The sequence below is a fragment of the Cottoperca gobio genome, chromosome 5, assembly GCF_900634415.1.
Source record: "Cottoperca gobio chromosome 5, fCotGob3.1, whole genome shotgun sequence".
Classification (NCBI taxonomy): Eukaryota; Metazoa; Chordata; class Actinopteri; order Perciformes; family Bovichtidae; genus Cottoperca; species Cottoperca gobio.
In genome coordinates, this window is record NC_041359.1 from 20,203,688 (window position 1) to 20,223,333 (window position 19,646).

General features: G+C 39.5%; 2 protein-coding genes across 7 annotated transcripts; both read right to left on the bottom strand.

Moving 5' to 3' along the window:
• Nucleotides 1-40: 40 nt before the first annotated feature.
• LOC115008161 (poly(rC)-binding protein 2-like) lies at nucleotides 41-11,847 on the bottom strand. Of its 5 annotated transcripts, none has more exons than XM_029431524.1 (14): nucleotides 11,689-11,847; nucleotides 10,807-10,842; nucleotides 10,159-10,281; nucleotides 9,152-9,175; nucleotides 9,018-9,050; nucleotides 8,750-8,866; nucleotides 8,524-8,655; nucleotides 8,252-8,380; nucleotides 7,587-7,661; nucleotides 6,913-6,954; nucleotides 5,690-5,789; nucleotides 5,094-5,146; nucleotides 4,833-5,002; nucleotides 41-1,304 (listed from the first exon to the last, which is right to left on the bottom strand). In XM_029431524.1, exons 2-14 carry the CDS (start codon nucleotides 10,816-10,818, stop codon nucleotides 1,268-1,270), a joined length of 1,047 nt encoding a protein of 348 aa, XP_029287384.1. In that variant the 5' UTR covers nucleotides 10,819-10,842; nucleotides 11,689-11,847; the 3' UTR covers nucleotides 41-1,267. The 5 variants fall into 5 exon arrangements, with proteins under 5 accessions (XP_029287384.1, XP_029287387.1, XP_029287386.1 ...); XM_029431527.1 differs by having other exon boundaries at nucleotides 5,690-5,762; nucleotides 11,689-11,846; XM_029431526.1 differs by lacking the exon at nucleotides 11,689-11,847 and adding an exon at nucleotides 11,568-11,616.
• A 680-nt stretch (nucleotides 11,848-12,527) lies between these two features.
• prr13 (proline rich 13) lies at nucleotides 12,528-18,528 on the bottom strand. 2 transcript variants are annotated; one of them, XM_029431550.1, is made up of 4 exons: nucleotides 18,503-18,528; nucleotides 13,884-13,937; nucleotides 13,275-13,777; nucleotides 12,528-12,915 (listed from the first exon to the last, which is right to left on the bottom strand). In XM_029431550.1, the coding sequence occupies exons 2-4, from the start codon at nucleotides 13,897-13,899 to the stop codon at nucleotides 12,865-12,867; spliced, it is 570 nt and encodes a 189-aa protein (XP_029287410.1). In that variant the 5' UTR covers nucleotides 13,900-13,937; nucleotides 18,503-18,528; the 3' UTR covers nucleotides 12,528-12,864. The 2 variants fall into 2 exon arrangements, with proteins under 2 accessions (XP_029287410.1, XP_029287409.1); XM_029431549.1 differs by lacking the exon at nucleotides 18,503-18,528 and adding an exon at nucleotides 14,845-14,950.
• Nucleotides 18,529-19,646: the final 1,118 nt, after the last annotated feature.

A 19,646-nucleotide genomic window follows, 5' to 3' on the forward strand; every position in this document is an offset into this window, starting at 1 on the left:
GTTCAGTATACTTCAGTGACAAAATTCTCAAGACAAGTTGTGGTTTGAGCATTTCACATCTTTATTTCTGTATTTTTTAAACAATGTTGTGGCACCCAGGTCTACAGTCTCAAAAACGTGCACAAAAGTTTTTCTTTCCTGCAAATAAAAAATAAAATAATTTTCTGACTCGAGCAAAGCAAGGAGCAGGAAACTAGTGTTAAGTCACAACCCTTTCTTTGTCTAGTTCCAGAGCCTCATCACGTCTAATCGACAGATCAGTGTCCAGGAGTTAATCCCCCTTTGGTAGTTTAAAAAAAAATATTTCCTCCATTTAAAACAAATATTCCAACATTTTTTCTTTTCTTTTTTTTTTTAGTATACATCAGTCTTTACAAAAAAAGCGAGGAGAACCCTCTGCTTCCGATCCCTAGTGCCAAGCCCAAATCCCCCAAAAACCTCCCCCTCCCAGCAAAATATCAACACATGATCTCAGGACGAGGAGAGGGGAAAAACAGGAATGACATGTAGGAGGAGGGGAAAGTGGCATGCGTAGTCATACACATTTTAAATTATCTGGATAAAGTCAATCAAGAGTGTTAAAACATTTTTTTTGTCATAACCAAATATAAATCAGTGACAGTGCATTGTACAGCTACGTATGCTCAGTGACACGAGTGTAATCCATGTTACAAGCACTTCAAATTCAAAGAGGTGACAAAAAGGAGGAGACTGCTGGTTATATTTAAATCAAGTGAGTATGGACATAAAATGGACAGACCGACTTTGTGGAACTGGGTGAGAAAATGGGGTGTGGGGGGGGGGGTGTTGTGTATATATAAACACAGAATAAAACAGTCTATTCTTATTTTATTTTTGTCTTTTCCTTTTTAAAGAAAAAGACAGACTGTACAGAACTAAATCTATATGCCTATTCAGAGTTGTCCAACTCTACTCCTGTGTGATGGCAAGGAAATAAAAAAGGGAAGAGAGTGAGGGATCCATCCAAAAAAAAATAAAAAAAGAGTCTAATTACAAATCATTAAAACCTCCAACTTGACTCAAAAATGGAATTAAAAACCTAGTTGTTTGCTTCTTTTGACTAAAACCAAAACAAATGAAATAAATAATGAACTGAACTGAGCGGATCAAATCAGTGGCAGTTGACATGATTTCAAATGAGAAAGAGGCAGCATTATATATAAACTCTTAAGTTGGGTAGTTGCATTGACTGCTTTATGGTGGCCGATGATATAAAAGTGAGATTTAGTGCAGATGCAGTGTCTTATCAGTTGGCTGCCAGTCCTGTGGCCTCAGAGGAAAGCCTGGAGAGAGACAGAGAGACACCCAGAGACCAGGGAGAGAGAGAGAGAGAGAGAGAGAATAAGGCATGCAATCAGACAGACAAGATAAATGTCATTTACTATACATTACATTATTAGAATAAAATGCGGATCTATTACTACATTTATTTATTATTAGTTCAGTTTAGCTGCTCCTCGTGTCAATGATTACTCTTCTCAACCAACAGCTGTTCACATCTCAAACTGATACTTAATGGGAGCGGCGTTAAAGTTAAACATCTTGAGCAACACACTTATTTGCATTCTTGTTGAGAATAGAGAATTAGCTTAGCTTAGCTTAACATAAAGAAATTGAAACAACAAGCCTGATTCTGTCTAAAGATAACGTCTCTAACGCTCCCAAATTACCACATTGTATCTGGTTGGTTTTGGTTTGTACTAAAAAAAAAAAACATTCTCCTCGTCACCATGGATGTTGCCAGGCAACCAGCTGAGACTCCAGGAAGTCACTGCTCCTTGCCAACAAATAGACGGTGCCCTAAATCACTCACAACTCCTATATATAGTGAGTTTGCCCAAGTGCTGTCAGAATGTATTGTGAGAATTATACCCTATAGTCTCCCATCATGCATTGTGCAGAATGTGATTTAATGTGAGCAGAGCATCACAACCCAAATGGCTATTAATTAATTAATTACTGGAAAATATGCTCAATATAATATCCCAAAAATGCATGTCGGTATTTATTATGGATGGTCCACTAGGGGACGTTGATCTGGCACCTTTTAGCAATGGCGTAATTAACGGCGATTACATTTACCCGAGTAGTGTCTGAATTTGTTTTTGCCGACGAGCCACACTTTATGTCGTCCTCTACAGAGAACTCGCTGCATAGTGAGCAGGGAGGGAACGATTGAAAGTCACTGTCTGACACACAACCCCTGTAAAACCAGCGTTTGTGTTGTTTTTACACTTTGTTTATGTCCCGATTACACGAACGAGAGAAATGTCTTTACAGGCTAGTTGTTTCCAGTCTTTATGTTAAGTTAAACAAAGCGGCTGCTGGCTCTTGCTACACATTTACTGTACAGACATGAGTGGTATTCATTTTCTCATCCAAGTCTCAACAAGTAAGCGCATAAGCATTACAAAGTGTCAAATTAAACTAAACTGTTTGGATGTTTTTGTATTTTTCACAACAAAGGGATCTAAATAAAAAGGTGGTTCGGTGCCTTTGATACCTGAGGGCAGATTTACTTGGAATTGACATAACAATGGCTTTTTATATATGCTAAAAATTAAATGAAATCATCATAATACATACGTATACTCTCCATTATAACAGCCAACAATATTCACCACAAGAAAACTATTCCAATAAATACAATGTGACATCTTAAAAGAGCCGCTACCTGAGCAGAGCTTACACAAAGAGAGAAATGCTTCAGTAAAACCAGTGAAATAATTCACTGTCCATGCTAACTTCAAAGTCATTTAAAAATATAATGCACTCATGTCATTTCTTTAAGAGACAGGCTAAATCAAGCTTCAGGTATTTATTTTATAAATATGGCAGCAACCATCTGTCTGGCTGTTCAATACTTGTTTGTGTGCATTTGTTTTCTGTAGTAAGCGTGGCGTGGCACAGCCAGATACAAAAGCAAGTGCAGGTACGGACAACAGAGAGCGTCGTCAGCACTTTAGTAGAAGATGACTTATGTTTTCTTCGTTAGTAAGGGGAAAGCCTTCGCCTTTTAGACTTGGAGCTCAGCTCTGGGGTGATTTTGGGCTCAGCAGGTATTGGGTGTGCGGGGTTACTGGCCCCGCTGACAACATGGAGGGCCAGGAGAGGGAGGGGCTTGAGACTGAGGAGACTTGACACACAGGCAGGAGAGCTGGGGAGCAGGGAATCAGTGGAGGAGGAAGAGGAGGAGGAAGAGGAGGGAGGAGGCGGCCCTGGAGCCAACAAGGACAGAGGGATGGAGGCTGAGGGAAGCACCACACAGGAGGAAGAGGAAGAGGAGGAGGAGGAGGAGGAAGAGATAACAGCAGAGGAGGTGGTGGTAGTAGTAGTAGTAGTGGTAGTAGCAGTAGTAGAGGTGGAGGGAGGGCACGGGCTGGTCTGTTCAGGGTTCAAGGAGGAGGAGGAGGGAGGAGGTTTAGAGGACTCTACACTGTAGAAAGAGAGACAAGGAGAGAGGGACAACACAGTCGGGATGGGTCACAGGGCAGGCTGGTGAGCAATGGGTGGGAGGGTAGCGGTAGGCGTGTGGTGGGGGGGGGTCACTCAGGGATGTGATCAAAACACAAAACTTCATTAGAAATTAATGTGTCAATCCAAAAGGAAAAGAGAGAATGGGAAGGAAAATAAAATCACATCTTTACTGAGGGATCGATATAAAGCCAAGTGAAGGGCAGAATAAGGGAAAAGCACAAGTGCAGACCGACACAGAGCTGGCAACATCAAAGTGATGATTAGCAGTAGATTTATAAATAATAATTAAATAAAAATCGCATTAACCAAATCATTTGAACACAAATCCAAACTACAAAAGTCGAGACCTTCGGGAGGCAAGTTATGCGTTTGCATATGATATTAGGTCCTTTAACGGTTTGATTGTTCTGAAGATCACTGTAGTACTGTGACGTCTGATCGGGTCGACCAAAGTAACTGTAGTGTTTCTTCAACATTTATGGAGCGTTGATGAACTCTGAAGCATAAAGGTGTGACAACTCCACGGCGTTGTTGTTTGGCGGCTGTGTGCTTTAGTCATCTGAGGCTCATGCTAAGGCTAAACTAGCTTCTTGAACAGAAGCAGCAGGACTCTAATACGTTTCCAACTAAATCAACACAACGGTGATTAACTGTATAAGTGATACGTCGCTGCTCTGAGTATAAAAGGCATTTCAGGGGCGGCAGTAAATGGACAGATAGCGTTGAAGCGAGCCGTCTGGCTGAGCAGCTGTTTCCAGCAGCTGGGTTAACGTTAGCTACAGTGAACAACGCATCACTCCATCATGTTGATCAGGTCTGCAGATTATTTATTTATTATACAGGTTTATTTACTGTTAAAGGCTATTTTAATTGTCAGATATGTCAACACATCTGATCTGATGAGCGAGTAATGAACGGCTGTGTGTAATACTTTGGATATTGTTTGGCCAGTTGTTGAATTGAGACAGACGGGGGGGGGCGCTGCCATTTTAAATGAAGTCATTATTTTGTTTATCCTTCACGTAACCTAGTGTTTCCTTGATCTGTTCTTTTAGCTCCTGCGGTGGCAAACTCAGATTAGGTCAGGTCAGTCAACAGTTCAACGGAAAATGTCCAGCGTATTTCATAAATTATTAATGATAAACTTATGATCGATTGCTGAGGCGGCCGACTATCGGTTAAAGAAATTGCTTCTAATGTGCATACTAACTACAAATTAAACAAGCTGAACTGACGAAACTAAATGTAACCCAGCTAATGCAAAAAAACGTAAAGCCTGGGACTAAATGAATCACCCGTCGCAAGCCAACGTGGTATATAATGGATTATCTTACCTGGCGTTGATGAGGTACTCTGCCAGACTGATGCTGGCAGGCGAGCCTGTGATGGTGACCTGGCGGTCAGTCGATCCATCCACTGGATTTGCAATCTTGATCTGGGCGCCCGACATTTGCCTAATCTCGTTGATCTTGGCTCCCTGGCGGCCGATGATGCACCCAATAAGCTGCAGCGGAGAAGAGCAGGAGAGTTAAGTGACAGGAATAGTTAATAGACCCTTTAAACGTGGTAGAAAATGTACTTTTTGAAGCACTTACATCATTTGGAATGGTCATCTCGTGGGAACTGGTTTGAGCAGACGCATCGATCCCTGAAGGACAAATAAACAACATTTAAACCAAAAATTATTAAGTAACCAAATCGATGTCAAAATGTGCAAATCAATCTATACGCAATATGAAGTTTGTAGAACTTGGGGGACAGAACATCAAAGGTCATTAGTAACTCATTCAGAAGCACTAATGCCATATTTAGCCATTTCAACCTTTTCCTCACATCTGGTGTGTAGGGGTGTAGTTTGTGGCGTTTCGTACTGGATTACATTATAATGGATTACATGTCAATGAGATGGAAAACATATTAGGAACACCTTCAACATAATGCAGTCATTTGGGATTTAATTGCTTTCCAGTGTACAGTGGGTGACTTTGAGTAATCGGTGCACCTTAAAAATTAAGGCTTAAATAAATAATATAAAGTTTCTTTTGGAGTCAATCTGAGATTTCTTCAAAATGTTTGAGGGACCAAAAAACTTTAGATTTTGTGCTCTTGTCCACCAATTTCTGACTGTTGTGGCTCACAAATTGACAACATATTGCAATGAAAGCCCGTGGGGCCTTGCTGTGCTGCATACCAGTGAATCCCTGGTTGCTTGGTGCGATGGGGAAGGGGCTCTGCTGCATCGCCAGCTGGTGAAGCTTGGTGAGCTGTGGAGAGATAGCAGCAGAGGAAGACTGTGAGAGTGAGAGAGAAGGCAGGGGGAGAAATGGAGGAAATGGAAAACACAGGAAGAGGGAAAAATAGAGTAAAACAAAATCACAGTCAGTACACACAGCTAGACAAAGAACCTCCACCAGAAAGTGCTGTGGAGTGTAGATATCTTATCCTTTGACAAAGCTCTACTCAGGTGTCTGAAAATCATTGTGTTTTATGGCTATGTGGGGTACCCCATCGGTATTCCTCCAAAGTGCAGGCTGCATCTCTTGGTAATGTTTCTCGCAGTCTTCAGGGTCGGAGCAAAGTCACAGTACACAAGGGAAGGAGCTCAATGTGGAGGTGATTTCCTAATCATCACCAATACAAGACCCAAACATGACCTGTGACAATCTCAATGTAGCATCACACTTCACCAGGTATCACACTACAGATGGAAGGGGTGATTAAAGGAAGGTTTCTGTGTCACTCTTAACAAATTATAGTTTAATTACACAAAAACTGGTGTAAGCAGTGACAAAATAATTACATAAACCCGGTCACACTAAACTATATAAATGTTACCATGTTCTACATTATAGGCGACTGGTGCTGCCTTGCTCTGTTGCCAATATTCAGTGGCAAGTAAGACTAATAATCTACAGTCTATCACATCTAATGCTCCTGATAGAACATCTAAAGCTCTTAATTTAGTCATGAGGCAAGTGGGCAGAGCACAAACTAATAATGAATTGTTAATGAAGAGGGGGGGGGGAAAACCCAACATATTTATCTGGGACAGACTAATGATCGATGCACGTAAAACGAGACAGAACAAGAGGGAAAGAAAACAGAAAAGAGTGAGCAGCAGGAGCAGATCATTATTTATGGCACAGTGGAGAGTCTGGTCGAACACAAACAACAAATGTCAGTTCAATTAAAAACTGACAGCCAGTCAAATGAGGAACAGTGCTGCTCTCTAAGTGGTTACAAAATATGATAATAGTAGATTGAAAATAAAATTATGGGTAACTTTAGCTACAGATACATACTGGAAAATGAGGTGTGTGTGGGCGGAATCACATTTTGGTAGAGGACAGTTGTAATTATGGCTGGGAGTGGTGGATTGGTCATAATAAAAAAAGCAAAGTCTACTGCACTTACATCTGGCTGTGGAATCGCGTGCTGTCCTTGTACGGCATATGCCTGAAGAAAATGAAAACAAAAAAAAGGTTTCATAGGGCTCACATCTGATTTAGATTTTAGGCAAGTTATCTCTGCAGCTCTCCTAATATAGAAACAACTATGGAACACATTCTGAACGAATACATTTTAATAATATCTTGTCTAAAGTCTCCACATTTCTGGTAAAAGAGAAATCTTTAGAGACATTATTGTGGAATTAAGGAAAAATCTCTCGCTCTGGTTTTTTTTTTTTTAATTGTTAAGATTAAGGACCATATAATGTTACCAACAAGCTCCAGAGAGCACTGTGGTTCAGACCAACAATAGTGGGAAATAGGCCACCACACTTCTGAAACTAATGCTCAAAACAATAAAACAGATTTAGGGGAAATAAACAAAGAAGTAACAAACTGCCTCTAGGGAAAGAAATGTTTTATGGTCAACAGACTAGTAAAGAAACTCTGTTCAAACAATTAGCATAAGCAGCTCTGGCTTTAACTCTTTGCTAACCTTATATACCCTCCACAGCTACTTATGACTATTGTGGTGTTGCCCAAACATAGACGAGTATCAAACCTGGAATAATCGTTCAACTGACGCAATAAACCCCCAAAGAACATGTATAAAAGAGTGTCACTTCATGTCGTATGTACCTGTCCGCCTGCAAAGATGACGGGGGATCCTGAAGGCTTGGGTCGGTAGGGGATAGTGACCCCCTTAGGGGGAGACTGCAGAGGAGACAAAGAAGGTGAATGTGTAATTACATTACTACCCATGCCGTCATATAAAATTGTTGCAAAATCTAATAATAGTGTTAGAATTAAGTTTTTAAATTACAAATGTATTGAACACCGCTTGTAGTAGCAATAGTTGTACTTACAAGTATATAAAGAGTGTAAAAGAGCCATAGCTTTATACTAGGGTGTCTCGGCTTGTTATTTTTCTCCCATCCTAACCACAGCACTCAGAGTGTCTGCCAATATGGAGCCTCGATCTGATGTTTATATTTTCTTATGAGATACAATGGCAGGTTGCTCATTCAGACACAAATTCAAATGAAAATGAGTGAAGCCATCTAAATACGTTCATCCATCAAAAGGTTTCCTACAGTTTAATATCTTGTATGTTGCCCTGTAGGGATTTTATTAATATCTGTAAAACACAACAGCTGCAGTGCTTTGGATCAGTTCGAGACATTTCTGGTGCAAACCAAGCGCATGGCGGCCAAAATCCCAGAGATCACACAGTTTTACATCATTAATTTACAGGTCAACAGCTGCCACTTCATTTGCTTCATAGCTTTCATGAGTCCACTTACCTCAAGCATGACCACACAGATCTGCTTCACACACTCGATTATCGACTGGGGAGTACCAGCGATGGTGATGGCTCGCTCTGTGGAGTTGGGGAGCATGTCTCCTGCCACTTGTACCTGAGCACCAGTTGACTGGAAAACACAAACGGAGTAAAATGGGATGAGAATTCAAGACCAGCTGTGTGTCTTTGACGCACTAAATGACACAGGTAGAAAGGGATTGGGGCTTGTTTTGTTTCATAGGTTTGGCATTACATGCTCGTCTCTATGCATACCTCTCGAATTTCCTTGATTTTGCAGCCACCTTTCCCAATGAGGGAGCCACACTGGCTGGCAGGCACCACAATGCGTAGAGTCACTGGGGGCTTGCTGGTAGCTGTGCTGTTTGTCATTGAGCTGCTTATGTCCTGGAAATAAATATGAAGGTTAATGTAGTTTGTGTTTGGGCTGGCTGCTGCTGCTGAACAGTGAATCCATTAGTAAGCATAAATTGTGACCTACCTCTTCCAGCTTTTCAATGATCATGGAGAATGCTTTAAATATGGCGGTGGTTGGACCTGCCAAAGTAATGATCCTCTCAGGACAATTGCCCTCAGAGATGTTGATGCGAGCCCCGCTCTACAAACAAAGAGAAAAGCAAAGAATTAAAAAAAATAATTTGGAAGATTTACCATTGTAAAGACAAATAGATCTGCTGACTGTGGCCTCACAACATTATATCATGGTGTACTTTACCAGAACAAGAAGAAATAAGAATAAAAGACCTCACCTCTTCTCTCATCTTCTTCACAGATTCACCTTTCTATTAGCAGAGAATCAACATCAGACTCACGATCACTTAAAACACAGGTATTGAAATACTGAGACATTCCCAAATATCAGTTATATTAAACAACAGCTCACCTTTCCAATAATACTTCCGACTTCCTAAAAGACAAAAAGAGATATTGTTTCACTAGGCTGATTAATCATCTCGAGTTAGACTGGTCTTATTTCTCTCGCTACAGCTTGAGTAAATCATCTCAATAAATAAGACTATGTTTCCCAACACGTGGACAAGGAGAATAGTTGTCACGATGAGCTCTGTAAACACGCCTGATCCATCAGGACTTCCCCTGCTCTCTACCACAGGCAGTTTGTGTCTCATCCCACACAGGCTCAAGATGGTGCTGTTGACCAAAGTGAGATCCAGGATGCAGTCAAGCACACAGTATCTGTAGGCTGCTAATGCCCAGCTAGTGCGGGGGCCTCTTTAAGGATGCTACCAGCTAGAAGAGCTTTTGGAGGATAATTTTTTTGATAAGCTGGCGTGTCAGAGTTAGATTTTGAGCAGCCGCTGCTTGCAACGTGGCATACAACAGCATTTGAAACCACAACAACAGGCCACCGTGGGACTCAAAGACGCAACAAGTGTGTGGCTATGCTGCGGTCGTGAAAGCCAGATGGATTAGTGGCAACCGCAAATGGAATATCATGCCTCCTGGTTTTACATTTTGACGTAGAGATGGCTGTTAATAATATCATTTAATCTTTCAAATTGCTCTCTGATTATTCAAAGAGGAATGCAGGGGCGGCTGATGAGTACCCTGCTCTCAGTAACATAGGCCCCTATTGCCCCCTAAATGACTAAATATTAGCAAAGAGGAACATACGAATATTTTAGCAAAGCGAGTCCAACTTGGGAAATAACACATTTAGACAAGAGACGCACACATTCTGCTAAGTAAAAGAGAAACAAGAAAAAGAAAACACTATTCTTTGAGATACAGGATACCGTCACCAAGTCAATACCCTTACTCCTCACATCAAAGTCGCTGCCTTTTATACATCCCCTGGGATATTCATTTCCATAAATATAAAGTCATAGAGTATTAAGAGTGCCGACACAAGCAGCTGATGGGTGACCTCACCTTGCCGTGCATGAGCAGCCTAATGGTAAGGGTGACATTGAGCCCTCCTTCAATCACACCGGAGTCCATAACTGCAACCTGTGAGTCAGTACAGAACTGGGGTCTTTGGTCACCGAGATGGATCTAAAGGGGCATAGCAAACAAGACATTTAATACCAAGCATGATCATGTGCTTTACTGAATTGATACTCAGTAAAGAAAAACTAACATTGATGCAGATTGGGATAACAAAAGTAAGACATGTGGTGTGACTCTAATGTCATGTATAAAAGTGGCCTGTTAATACTGACTTACATGTGGTCAGCGAAGTGGTAAATACTAAATATCTCTTTAGCATAAAGTTACAGCAATATTTCCATCCATCCATAGCTTCATGGTATTTACACATTAGTGTTGCCTAATGTGCATTTTTCTGACCTATTGAGATTTCATAATTAAGAATTACATATACTTTTGCATGTAGATTCATTACTATATGGGAAGCTTTAAATGTCAGCATTACACAAATCATTTTAAGGCCCATTCAGCAAGCCAATTGCCTTTTAAATGTGGTCAAACTAAAACATTCAGTTAAATCACACCAGACCATGTAACATACTAAAATGTGTAACGTTGAACGACAAATGTGCAAATATATGAAGGTTATACCTGGTCTTCCATTAGACAAATGTCTCCTTAATAAACCTATTCAAAGAGAAAATGATAAATCTGTGTCACAGTTCATGCTAACGTCAATGCTTATGAAAATTGATGCGTACTACGATGAATCATAAGAAATAGCTACGGACTCACTTTCACTGTGCAAACTACACGCTGCTAGTTTGGTGCATTTATTTTCAAATATCTGAAAATTGCTCCGACTCAAGTTATCTGACTCCAAACAATTAAATTAGCATTGAATATATCACCATGCTAACTGAAAAAACATATGGCTTGTATGCTAACGATGTCTTCATCATTAGCGATTAATCAAGTTTATCAACAAACGTGCGGATAACTAATCCCCCATTACTAGTTAGACCTATATTTCGTAAAAAACATTCACACGTATGCTTCGTAGGAACAACATATATTTAAATGCGTACTTTGCATGTGTTATTTAGTTAAAAGTAAGTCCATTAACTATTCGTGTAAGTCTGTTAGCCATTTAGCATGCTGGTTGCTCACCGTGCTGGGGAAAATGAATGGAGCATGCGTGCGCTACTTAGCATGGCTAGCTAGTTAGCTTTAATAGCCAATGTTATTAATAGCTGGCCAAATATCGAAAGGCTTTGGGGACATTTTGGTTAAGTGGCCATTTGATTAAATACAGGACGTTGAACAGCAGACGGTAGTTTTATAAAGCAACATTATAAATCAAACTTCTCCGTGGCTAGCTGAATCATTCCCTACGGAGACTGCGTGCTCACCATCGTGCGGCCTGTTAGCATGCTGCGAAAACAGCCGCTAGCTGCTGGGCGCGATTTCTTTCCGCTACTTCTGATCATAACAAAAATGTATAAAAACACCAAACATCAGATTAAAACCTACCTGATTCGTGTGTAGGTACGTGAGCGGGGGGAGGGTTGGGGTTGTAAGGGTAGAAGGGGAGAGGTTCGGGTGGGTAGAAACCCGGGGGAGAGTTTAGAAAGGAAGAGGGAAGAGTGATGTGAGATCGACTCCACTCCTTTACACAAAGACAACAAAATTATAACCTCTGAACTTTCCCCTTTCACCCAACCCAAACCCCCCCATCCCGAGTTTGACCCGAAGGTGCATCAAATCCCAGTCTATTAAAATAAAAAAAAAGTCATAGTAGCACATTTGTGGGACATTAAGCTTTAACATGCCAGTTAAATTGAAGAGTGTCATTAAAAAAATAAGTTATTGCAAACAATAAAAACATTGTTGCTGTTGTCGTCATAACAGGAGGCTCTGTTGTTGAAAATAACTAATGGCCCACGTGTTTTACAATGTATTTAAACATTATTTATCAAATAGGTGTAGGCCTATGCTTTACCAATGTTTCTTATGTTCATATTTACAAACTTCAATAAAATATTTATTTATAGGGACACTAGTGGGCGCAAAGTGTATTGCAACTCATTTTATAACTTCAATTATTTATCATCTTGGGGAACACACACATATTAGACTTCTGCTTTAAATATATTTATTGAGCAGGTTTAATTGAAGACCATTTATATATATATATATAATTACAATTATTGCAGATACAAAGCCTTGCAGAATACATTATTTCTAAACATTTGTTTGCACATAAAAACATTCAGCATCTTTTTCATTATTTCATTATTCATTATTTTCACTAAAAAATTAAAAAAAAACACAAATACATTTTTCTTTTACTAAATCACAATGTTAGATTATTTTTTTTTTTTAAATCATTGCTTGCTGGACTTATATTATTTTAATGTGTTTGTACACACACACACACACACACACACACACACAGGTATTTGTAGTGTATTTTTTACAATAATACAGAAGCCATAACAATGGAACATTTGACATAAACACTACAAACCAAAGAAAAGGAGATTTAAGACATGATGGAATGCAGCCAAATGTGTACAGTAACACCTTATGTATGCATTGCTAGTATAAATAGCCCATGCAAGATTTATTTTGTGTGTTTATTGTTAATGGTCCTTTTGTAAAGCGACATTTCTGTGAAAGCTTTGTCTTGTTGTGGTGGCCTCAAGCTTAGTCACTGCTGCTGCTGCTACTGCTGCTGCTGCTGCTACTACTCGAGGACTGTGGAAGAAAAGAGAACGATTATATATGTATTCATATTTTAATATATTCTAAATTATAGTTTTCAACACAAACAGCAAATGTTTAATTTAATTTAAGCGGCATTTTACAAATGCATAATAAAAGAGAAGCAACTGCATTTTGTCTCTTCAGATTTGCTGCACTTTGCACTTGTTGAGTCTGCATTTACATTATTTGTTGATAGTGTGTGTATGACATGCCGTTGGAGGCCCGGGGGCTGAGGGGCGTAGGCAGGTTCAAATTTCATAATGTTATCTAGTATTGGCCTTAATACGTCACCTACAGGAGGAGCCCTTTAAAACAACTCTTACGTAACATATCTTTAAACCTAATCTCACCTTGCCGTGTTTGCTCCCCTTATGTGCTTTCTTCATTTTTTTCATCTTCTTCATCTTTTTGTGGCCCTTATGTCCGACCATTCCCATTCCCATTCCAGCCAGTCCACCGGCGCATGCTCCAGCCATGGGATTCAAGCCTCCATGATGATGATGACCTTTGTGGTCACCTTTGTGGCCTTTATGGCCTTTTTGGTGACACCCTTTTGGAGAGTGCGGGTATGGACCTGGGTGAACACCTGCAGTAGGGACTCCTGGATATCCACCTGGAGCCACAGGATAAGGATGAGGTCCCAGAGCTCCATAAGGCATCGCCCCTGGATGTACATTTGGTACCATGGCTGGGTTCATGCCACCTGGGTATTGCCCAGCTGGATATTGCCCACCTGGGTATGCTGGAAGTGCAGGTTGGGGAAAAAGTCCTCCTGATGGAGGTGCAACAGGAAAAGCAGGGTTGTAGTTAGGAGGGAAAGCAGGGTTTGGTGGACCCACTGGAGGGGGAGGACCTGATAGACATAAAAGCACAATACACACATTATTCCTCAGAACATTTATATTATAAAACAGGCCTAAGACAAAATAATAATATGTTGGTTATGTATGATATCCCACCTTGATTTGGCCACATGGTTATGTTTTTAAACACTTCAGGTCTCACACAAAATCCTGAGGAAACAATAAAGAATTAAAAAAAAAATTACATTACATACAAAAAGCAAACATTATTACAAGTGTAACTACACTGTATCTTATCATATCATATACATCAACATGATCTGGGATGATAGCCTTTGTATCGGTCACCACATTTAGTATGCAGTATGGTATCTCTGAATATGATACTTGCATTGTTTTAACCAAAACTATTTTTGTTTTTAAATCAAGTTAAAAAATTCAAATACATTTAGTCAATAGGCTGTACTATACTGTAGGCTACTCAGTACTTTATTTTACAGTAACAAAGGCCTTTAATTACTTGTTTCTTACTTACAAATCTTATAAAATGTAGAAAAGCAATAAATGCTCACATTTGAGAAACTTAAGAATCTTTAACAACTGATCAAATGATCAAACTTGGTTGATGATTAATATTCTGTCAATCAGCTGATCGACTTTTGGATAGTTTTTATTTAATCGTGCCAAGATTTTAAGAATTTCTCTAAAATGGTTTGAAAAATATAGACATATACTCAGTTCCCAATTTATAAGGTAAACATAAGAGTCTAATCCAACAGTCATGCAATTAACTTTATACCTTCAGGGAAATTGAGATTTATTTGTTTCAAAACTTTATTAAAACTACTAACAAAGTAGGCTACTTCAATAACAAAACGATACCACGCGCTAACATTATTTAGTCATTTCCACACACCACATTAATGCACCGATCAAGTCATGACGTGTTTGGATAAATTGTGGCTTTATGCCTAAACAACTACCAGTACTTTCGCAACACATTACAGGTACAATGTTACAGCAATCGCAAACAATAGTCTAAATTATCGGATTGTTCTGGTTGTTTCGTTCTATAAACGCCACAAATAAATAAGTGTGTGAATGTCATTGGTCTTACCTCAGAAAACTTGCTTCAGATTGTGCGTGGGGTTCTGAGATCCCTGTTTGTCTTCCGCATTGAGCTGCAGTGAGGCTGCGAACAAACCAGGAAGTCACGCCCGTTCTTAAAGGTTACGCACGTTATTGACGTAAAACAAGTGCAGCAAGCTATGGATACAAGGTTGATCTACGTGTTTCTGTAGAACAAAAGATGATGATAATTGAATTGTTGTGTCATCCCGAAATGGAAATGGTGGATGTTGAATCCTCCTTTAATCGTCACACATGTACACAGCACACAGTGAAATCCTAGTATAAGGAGCAGTGGGCAGCTATTATACATACACCGCCCATTGAGCAGTGTGGGGGTCCGGTGCCTTGCTCAAGGGCAACTCAGCAGTGCCCAGGAGGCGTGTACTCCAATCTTGATCCGTGCATGAGTGATATGGTGTTTTCCATGACACATACACACACATACCTGACTTGATATTACTGAGTCATACTTCATAGTTGCACGAAAATCCATGACATCATGGATCAACAGTTATGTAAAGAGCTAAGCATACAACACAGGGATTTCTACAGCTTTCATAAACGTGAATTCTGACAAAAACAACAAATGTTTTGACTAAAATAACTTCTTGTGGCTCACCTACTAACCAATCGATGCCCAACAATGTTTTTATTTTATTTATTTATTTACTAGCCTACTAATATAACTTTTTACAGCAAACATTTTTGACATGTCATGATAGGAAAAGCACAGCTGCAGTTAGTAGCAATAATGACGGCTGTGTTCGATTTAGATATGTTCAATTTAGGGTTCCAGTTAAAGCTCATTTTCACAGGAGACGATTAAACTTTTAGGAAAAGCACAGGTGTTACTAATAACATTAATGATGATTCAAGTGTCCCAGTAAGTCATGACAGTGTGACATTGAGCCTGCATGCACAATACCAGTAAATCAAAGCAGTTCAATTACATTTCATTACCTTCATTGTGCTTATTCTACTGTGACATGTCAAAAATGTATCCAGGAAAAAAGGCATGTATGTGCTCACTGCTGACAGTGAAGGAATAACATTTATTTTAGTTCTCTCAAAAACAATCATTTTATTATGTCATTAAAAACACACATTTCAATTCTTATAATGTATCTAGATCACCATTTATTAATCCAGTTGTAAGTATTTAATAGAAAAAAAGAGCGTAATGAGAACAAGTCCAAGAAGAAGAAGGCATACTTTAACAAGGGGCTATCTATGCAGCTCAAACTGATGACAAAAAATAAAAAGCTAAGAAGTAGTAACACAAAGAAAAACAGTGCAAAAGCTTGATATGTAGATTAAAACAAGTATAAAAGTTATGTAGAGCAACAAGACTGAAGAGACATTAACCTGTCCACAACACACTGAGCAGTCAGTCGAGCATCCGGGTCACAGTCCCAACAATCAGTCAGGAGCTCCTGCAGCACAGATCCCTGGAAGTTGTGATAATAAGACAATAAATTGCCAAACTTAATTTAGGATCATATACATGTTCACGAGTAATCCAGTACATTTATCTTCATTGCTACTTAGCCAATACAAAAAACAGCATGTTCAAGTGAGAAGCACCTGTGTAAGATTACCTGTGGTAGCAGTTCCCAGTGTTTAGGAATGTTATTTGGGAGTCACTTTGGAGGGTGCTGGTATGGAGTTGGGTAAACACATACAGGAGGGTCTGCTGGAGATTCACCGGGAGCCACATTTGGTGCCATGCCAGTTGGGTATTGACAACTTGGGTATTGGTCACCTTGGTACGTTGGAAGTGCAGATTTGGGGAAAGATCCTCCAATAGGCGGTCCACCAGGATTGGAGTTAGAAGGGTAAACACACCTTGGTGGATCCTCTGGATGGGGAGGATCTGATAGACATAAAAGCACAATACACACATTATTCCTCAGAACATTTGTATTATAAAATAGGTCTAAGACAAAATAATAATATGTTGGTTATGTATGATAAATGCATTAGGAATTCACGCCCGTTTACGTAAAAGAAAGTCCAGACAGCTATGGATAAAAAGTTGATCAACGTGTTTCTGTGGTACAAAAGATAGTGATAATGGAATTATTGGAAATGGAAATGGAGGATCTTGAATCCTCTTTTAATCGTCACACATGTACACAGCACAGCACACACAGTGAAATCCTAGTATGAGGAGCAGAGGGCAGCTATTATACATACAGCCCCCAGGGAGCAGTGTGGGGGTCCGGTGCCTTGCTCAAGTGCCCAGGAGGCGTGTACCAAAGTGATATGGTGTTTGCCATGACACACACAGACACAGACACACACATACCTCTAACTTGACATTACTGAGTAATAAACATAAATCCATGACCTCATTATTATTATTATTACATGTCAATACATTTGGTGGCATGGATGGGTTTGTGCCAGTTGGGTATTGACAACTTGGGTATTGGTCACCTTGGTACATTGGAAGTGCAGATTTGGGGAAAGATCCTCCAATAGGCGGTCCACCAGGATTACCAGGGTTGGAGTTATAAGGGTAAACACACCTTGGTGGATCCTCTGGATGGGGAGGACCTGATAGACATAAAAGCACAATACACACATTATTCCTCAGAACATTTGTATTATAAAACAGGCCTAAGACAAAATAATAATATGTTGGTTATGTATGATATCCCACCTTTATTTGAGCACATGGTTATGTTTTTAAACACTTCAGGTCTCACACAAAATCCTGAGGAAACAATAAAGAAGTAAAATCACATTACATGCAAAAAAGAGAACATTATTACAAGTGTAACTACACTGTATCGTATCATATCATATACATCAACATGATCTGGGATGATAGCCTTTGTATCTGTCAACACATTTGGTATACAGTATGGTATCTCTGGTATATATGATACTTACATTGTTTTAACCAAAACACAAAACATTTAAATCAGCTTTTAAAAGTTTGTAATGTGTTTAGTCAATAGGCTGTACTGTATTATAATGTAGGCTACTCAGTACTTTATTTTTTACAGTAACAAAGGCCTTTAATTAATTGTTTCGTCCAACAAACCCAAAAATATTCAACTTACAATCTTATAAAATGTGAGTGTGTGTAAATGGTCATCACTACTGATGAGCTGATGTGCACCTTGAGTGAAGACTCTGACTCTGTATGTATGACTTGTTGATGATTATTATTCTGTCAATTAGCTGATCGACTTTTTGATAGTTTTATTTGATCGTGCCACGATTTTAAGAGTTTCTCTAAATTGTAATTGCATTGGTTTAAATAAAAAAGTGTTAAAAATATAAAAGTACACTCAGTTCCCAATTTATAAGGTAAACCTAAGAGTCTAATCCAACAGTCATGCAATGAACTTTATACCTTCAGGAGAATTGAGATTACTTTGTTTTAAAACTTTATTACAACTACTAACAAAGTAGGCTACTTCAATAACAAACTATACCACGCGCTAACATTATTTAATCATTAGCACACATTACATTAATGCACCGATCAAGTCATGACGTGTTTAGATAAATTGTGGTTACTGTAAAAAGTTACAGGTACGATATGACAGAAATCACAAACAGTAGTCTACATTATCTGATTGATCTGGTAGTTTATGTTAATCTCTGTCTGTGAATGTCATTGGTCTTACCTCAGAAAACTTGCTTCAGATTGTGCGCGAAATTCTGAGATCCCTGTTTGTCTTCAGCATTCATCTGCAGGGAGGCAGCAAACAAAATGCATTGGGAAGACACACCCGTTTGTGTTATTTACGTAAAAGCAAGTCCAGACAGCTATGGATAAAAAGTTGATCAACGTGTCTCCGTGGTACAAAGGATATCACACATGTACACAGCACAGCACACACAGTGAAATCCTAGTATGAGGAGCAGTGGGCAGCTATTATACATACAGCCCCCAGGGAGCAGTGTGGGGGTCCGGTGCCTTGCTCAAGTGCCCAGGAGGCGTGTACCAAAGTGATATGGTGTTTGCCATGACACCCACAGACACACACATACACCTAACTTGACATTACTGAGTAATAAACATAAATCCATGACATCATTATTATTATTATATTATTATATATTATATATATATATTATATTACATATTATTATATTATTTAACAGACGCTCTTATCCAGAGCGACTTACAGCAACTAACTTCAGGGACAATCCCCCTGGAGCAACTTGAGGTTACCTTGGTCAGGGGCACAATGGTGGCAGCCCTGGAGTTCTGTTTGGATGGCGTATCTGTCATGATCTTGGTTTCTGTTTCCTGTTTTATTTTTGAAATGTCCCCTTCCCCTTGTGTCATGTCTGTTCTTACTTCCTGCCCTTGTGTTTTCTGCCTTTCTCCCCAGGTGTCTCGTTCCCTTCATCAGTTTCCTCCTGTGTATTTGCCTTTCTCTCCCAGCTGTGTCTCGTTCCCTTGTTTAGTGTCTGTGTGTATATATCCCTGTCTGTCCCAGTGTTCCTTGTGAGTTCGTCATCTAAGTGTCACCCCTGTTGTTGGTGTCTCCTCGTGCTCTGCTCCTCGTGCTCCTTGTGTCTTCCTGGTTTGTGTTTTCAGTTTTATTTGTTACTTTGTATTTTTACTAGCTTTTCATAAAATAAAGCTCTCTTTTTGTTAGAACCTTGTCCAGTGTACTGCATTTGGGTCCTCACCTTTTCCTCACCGTGACAGTATTACTAGGCCATCACCACCACCACCCCTTGATCATGGATCAACAGTTATATAAACAGCTAAGCATACAACACAGGGATTTCTAAAGCTTTCATAAACGTGATTCT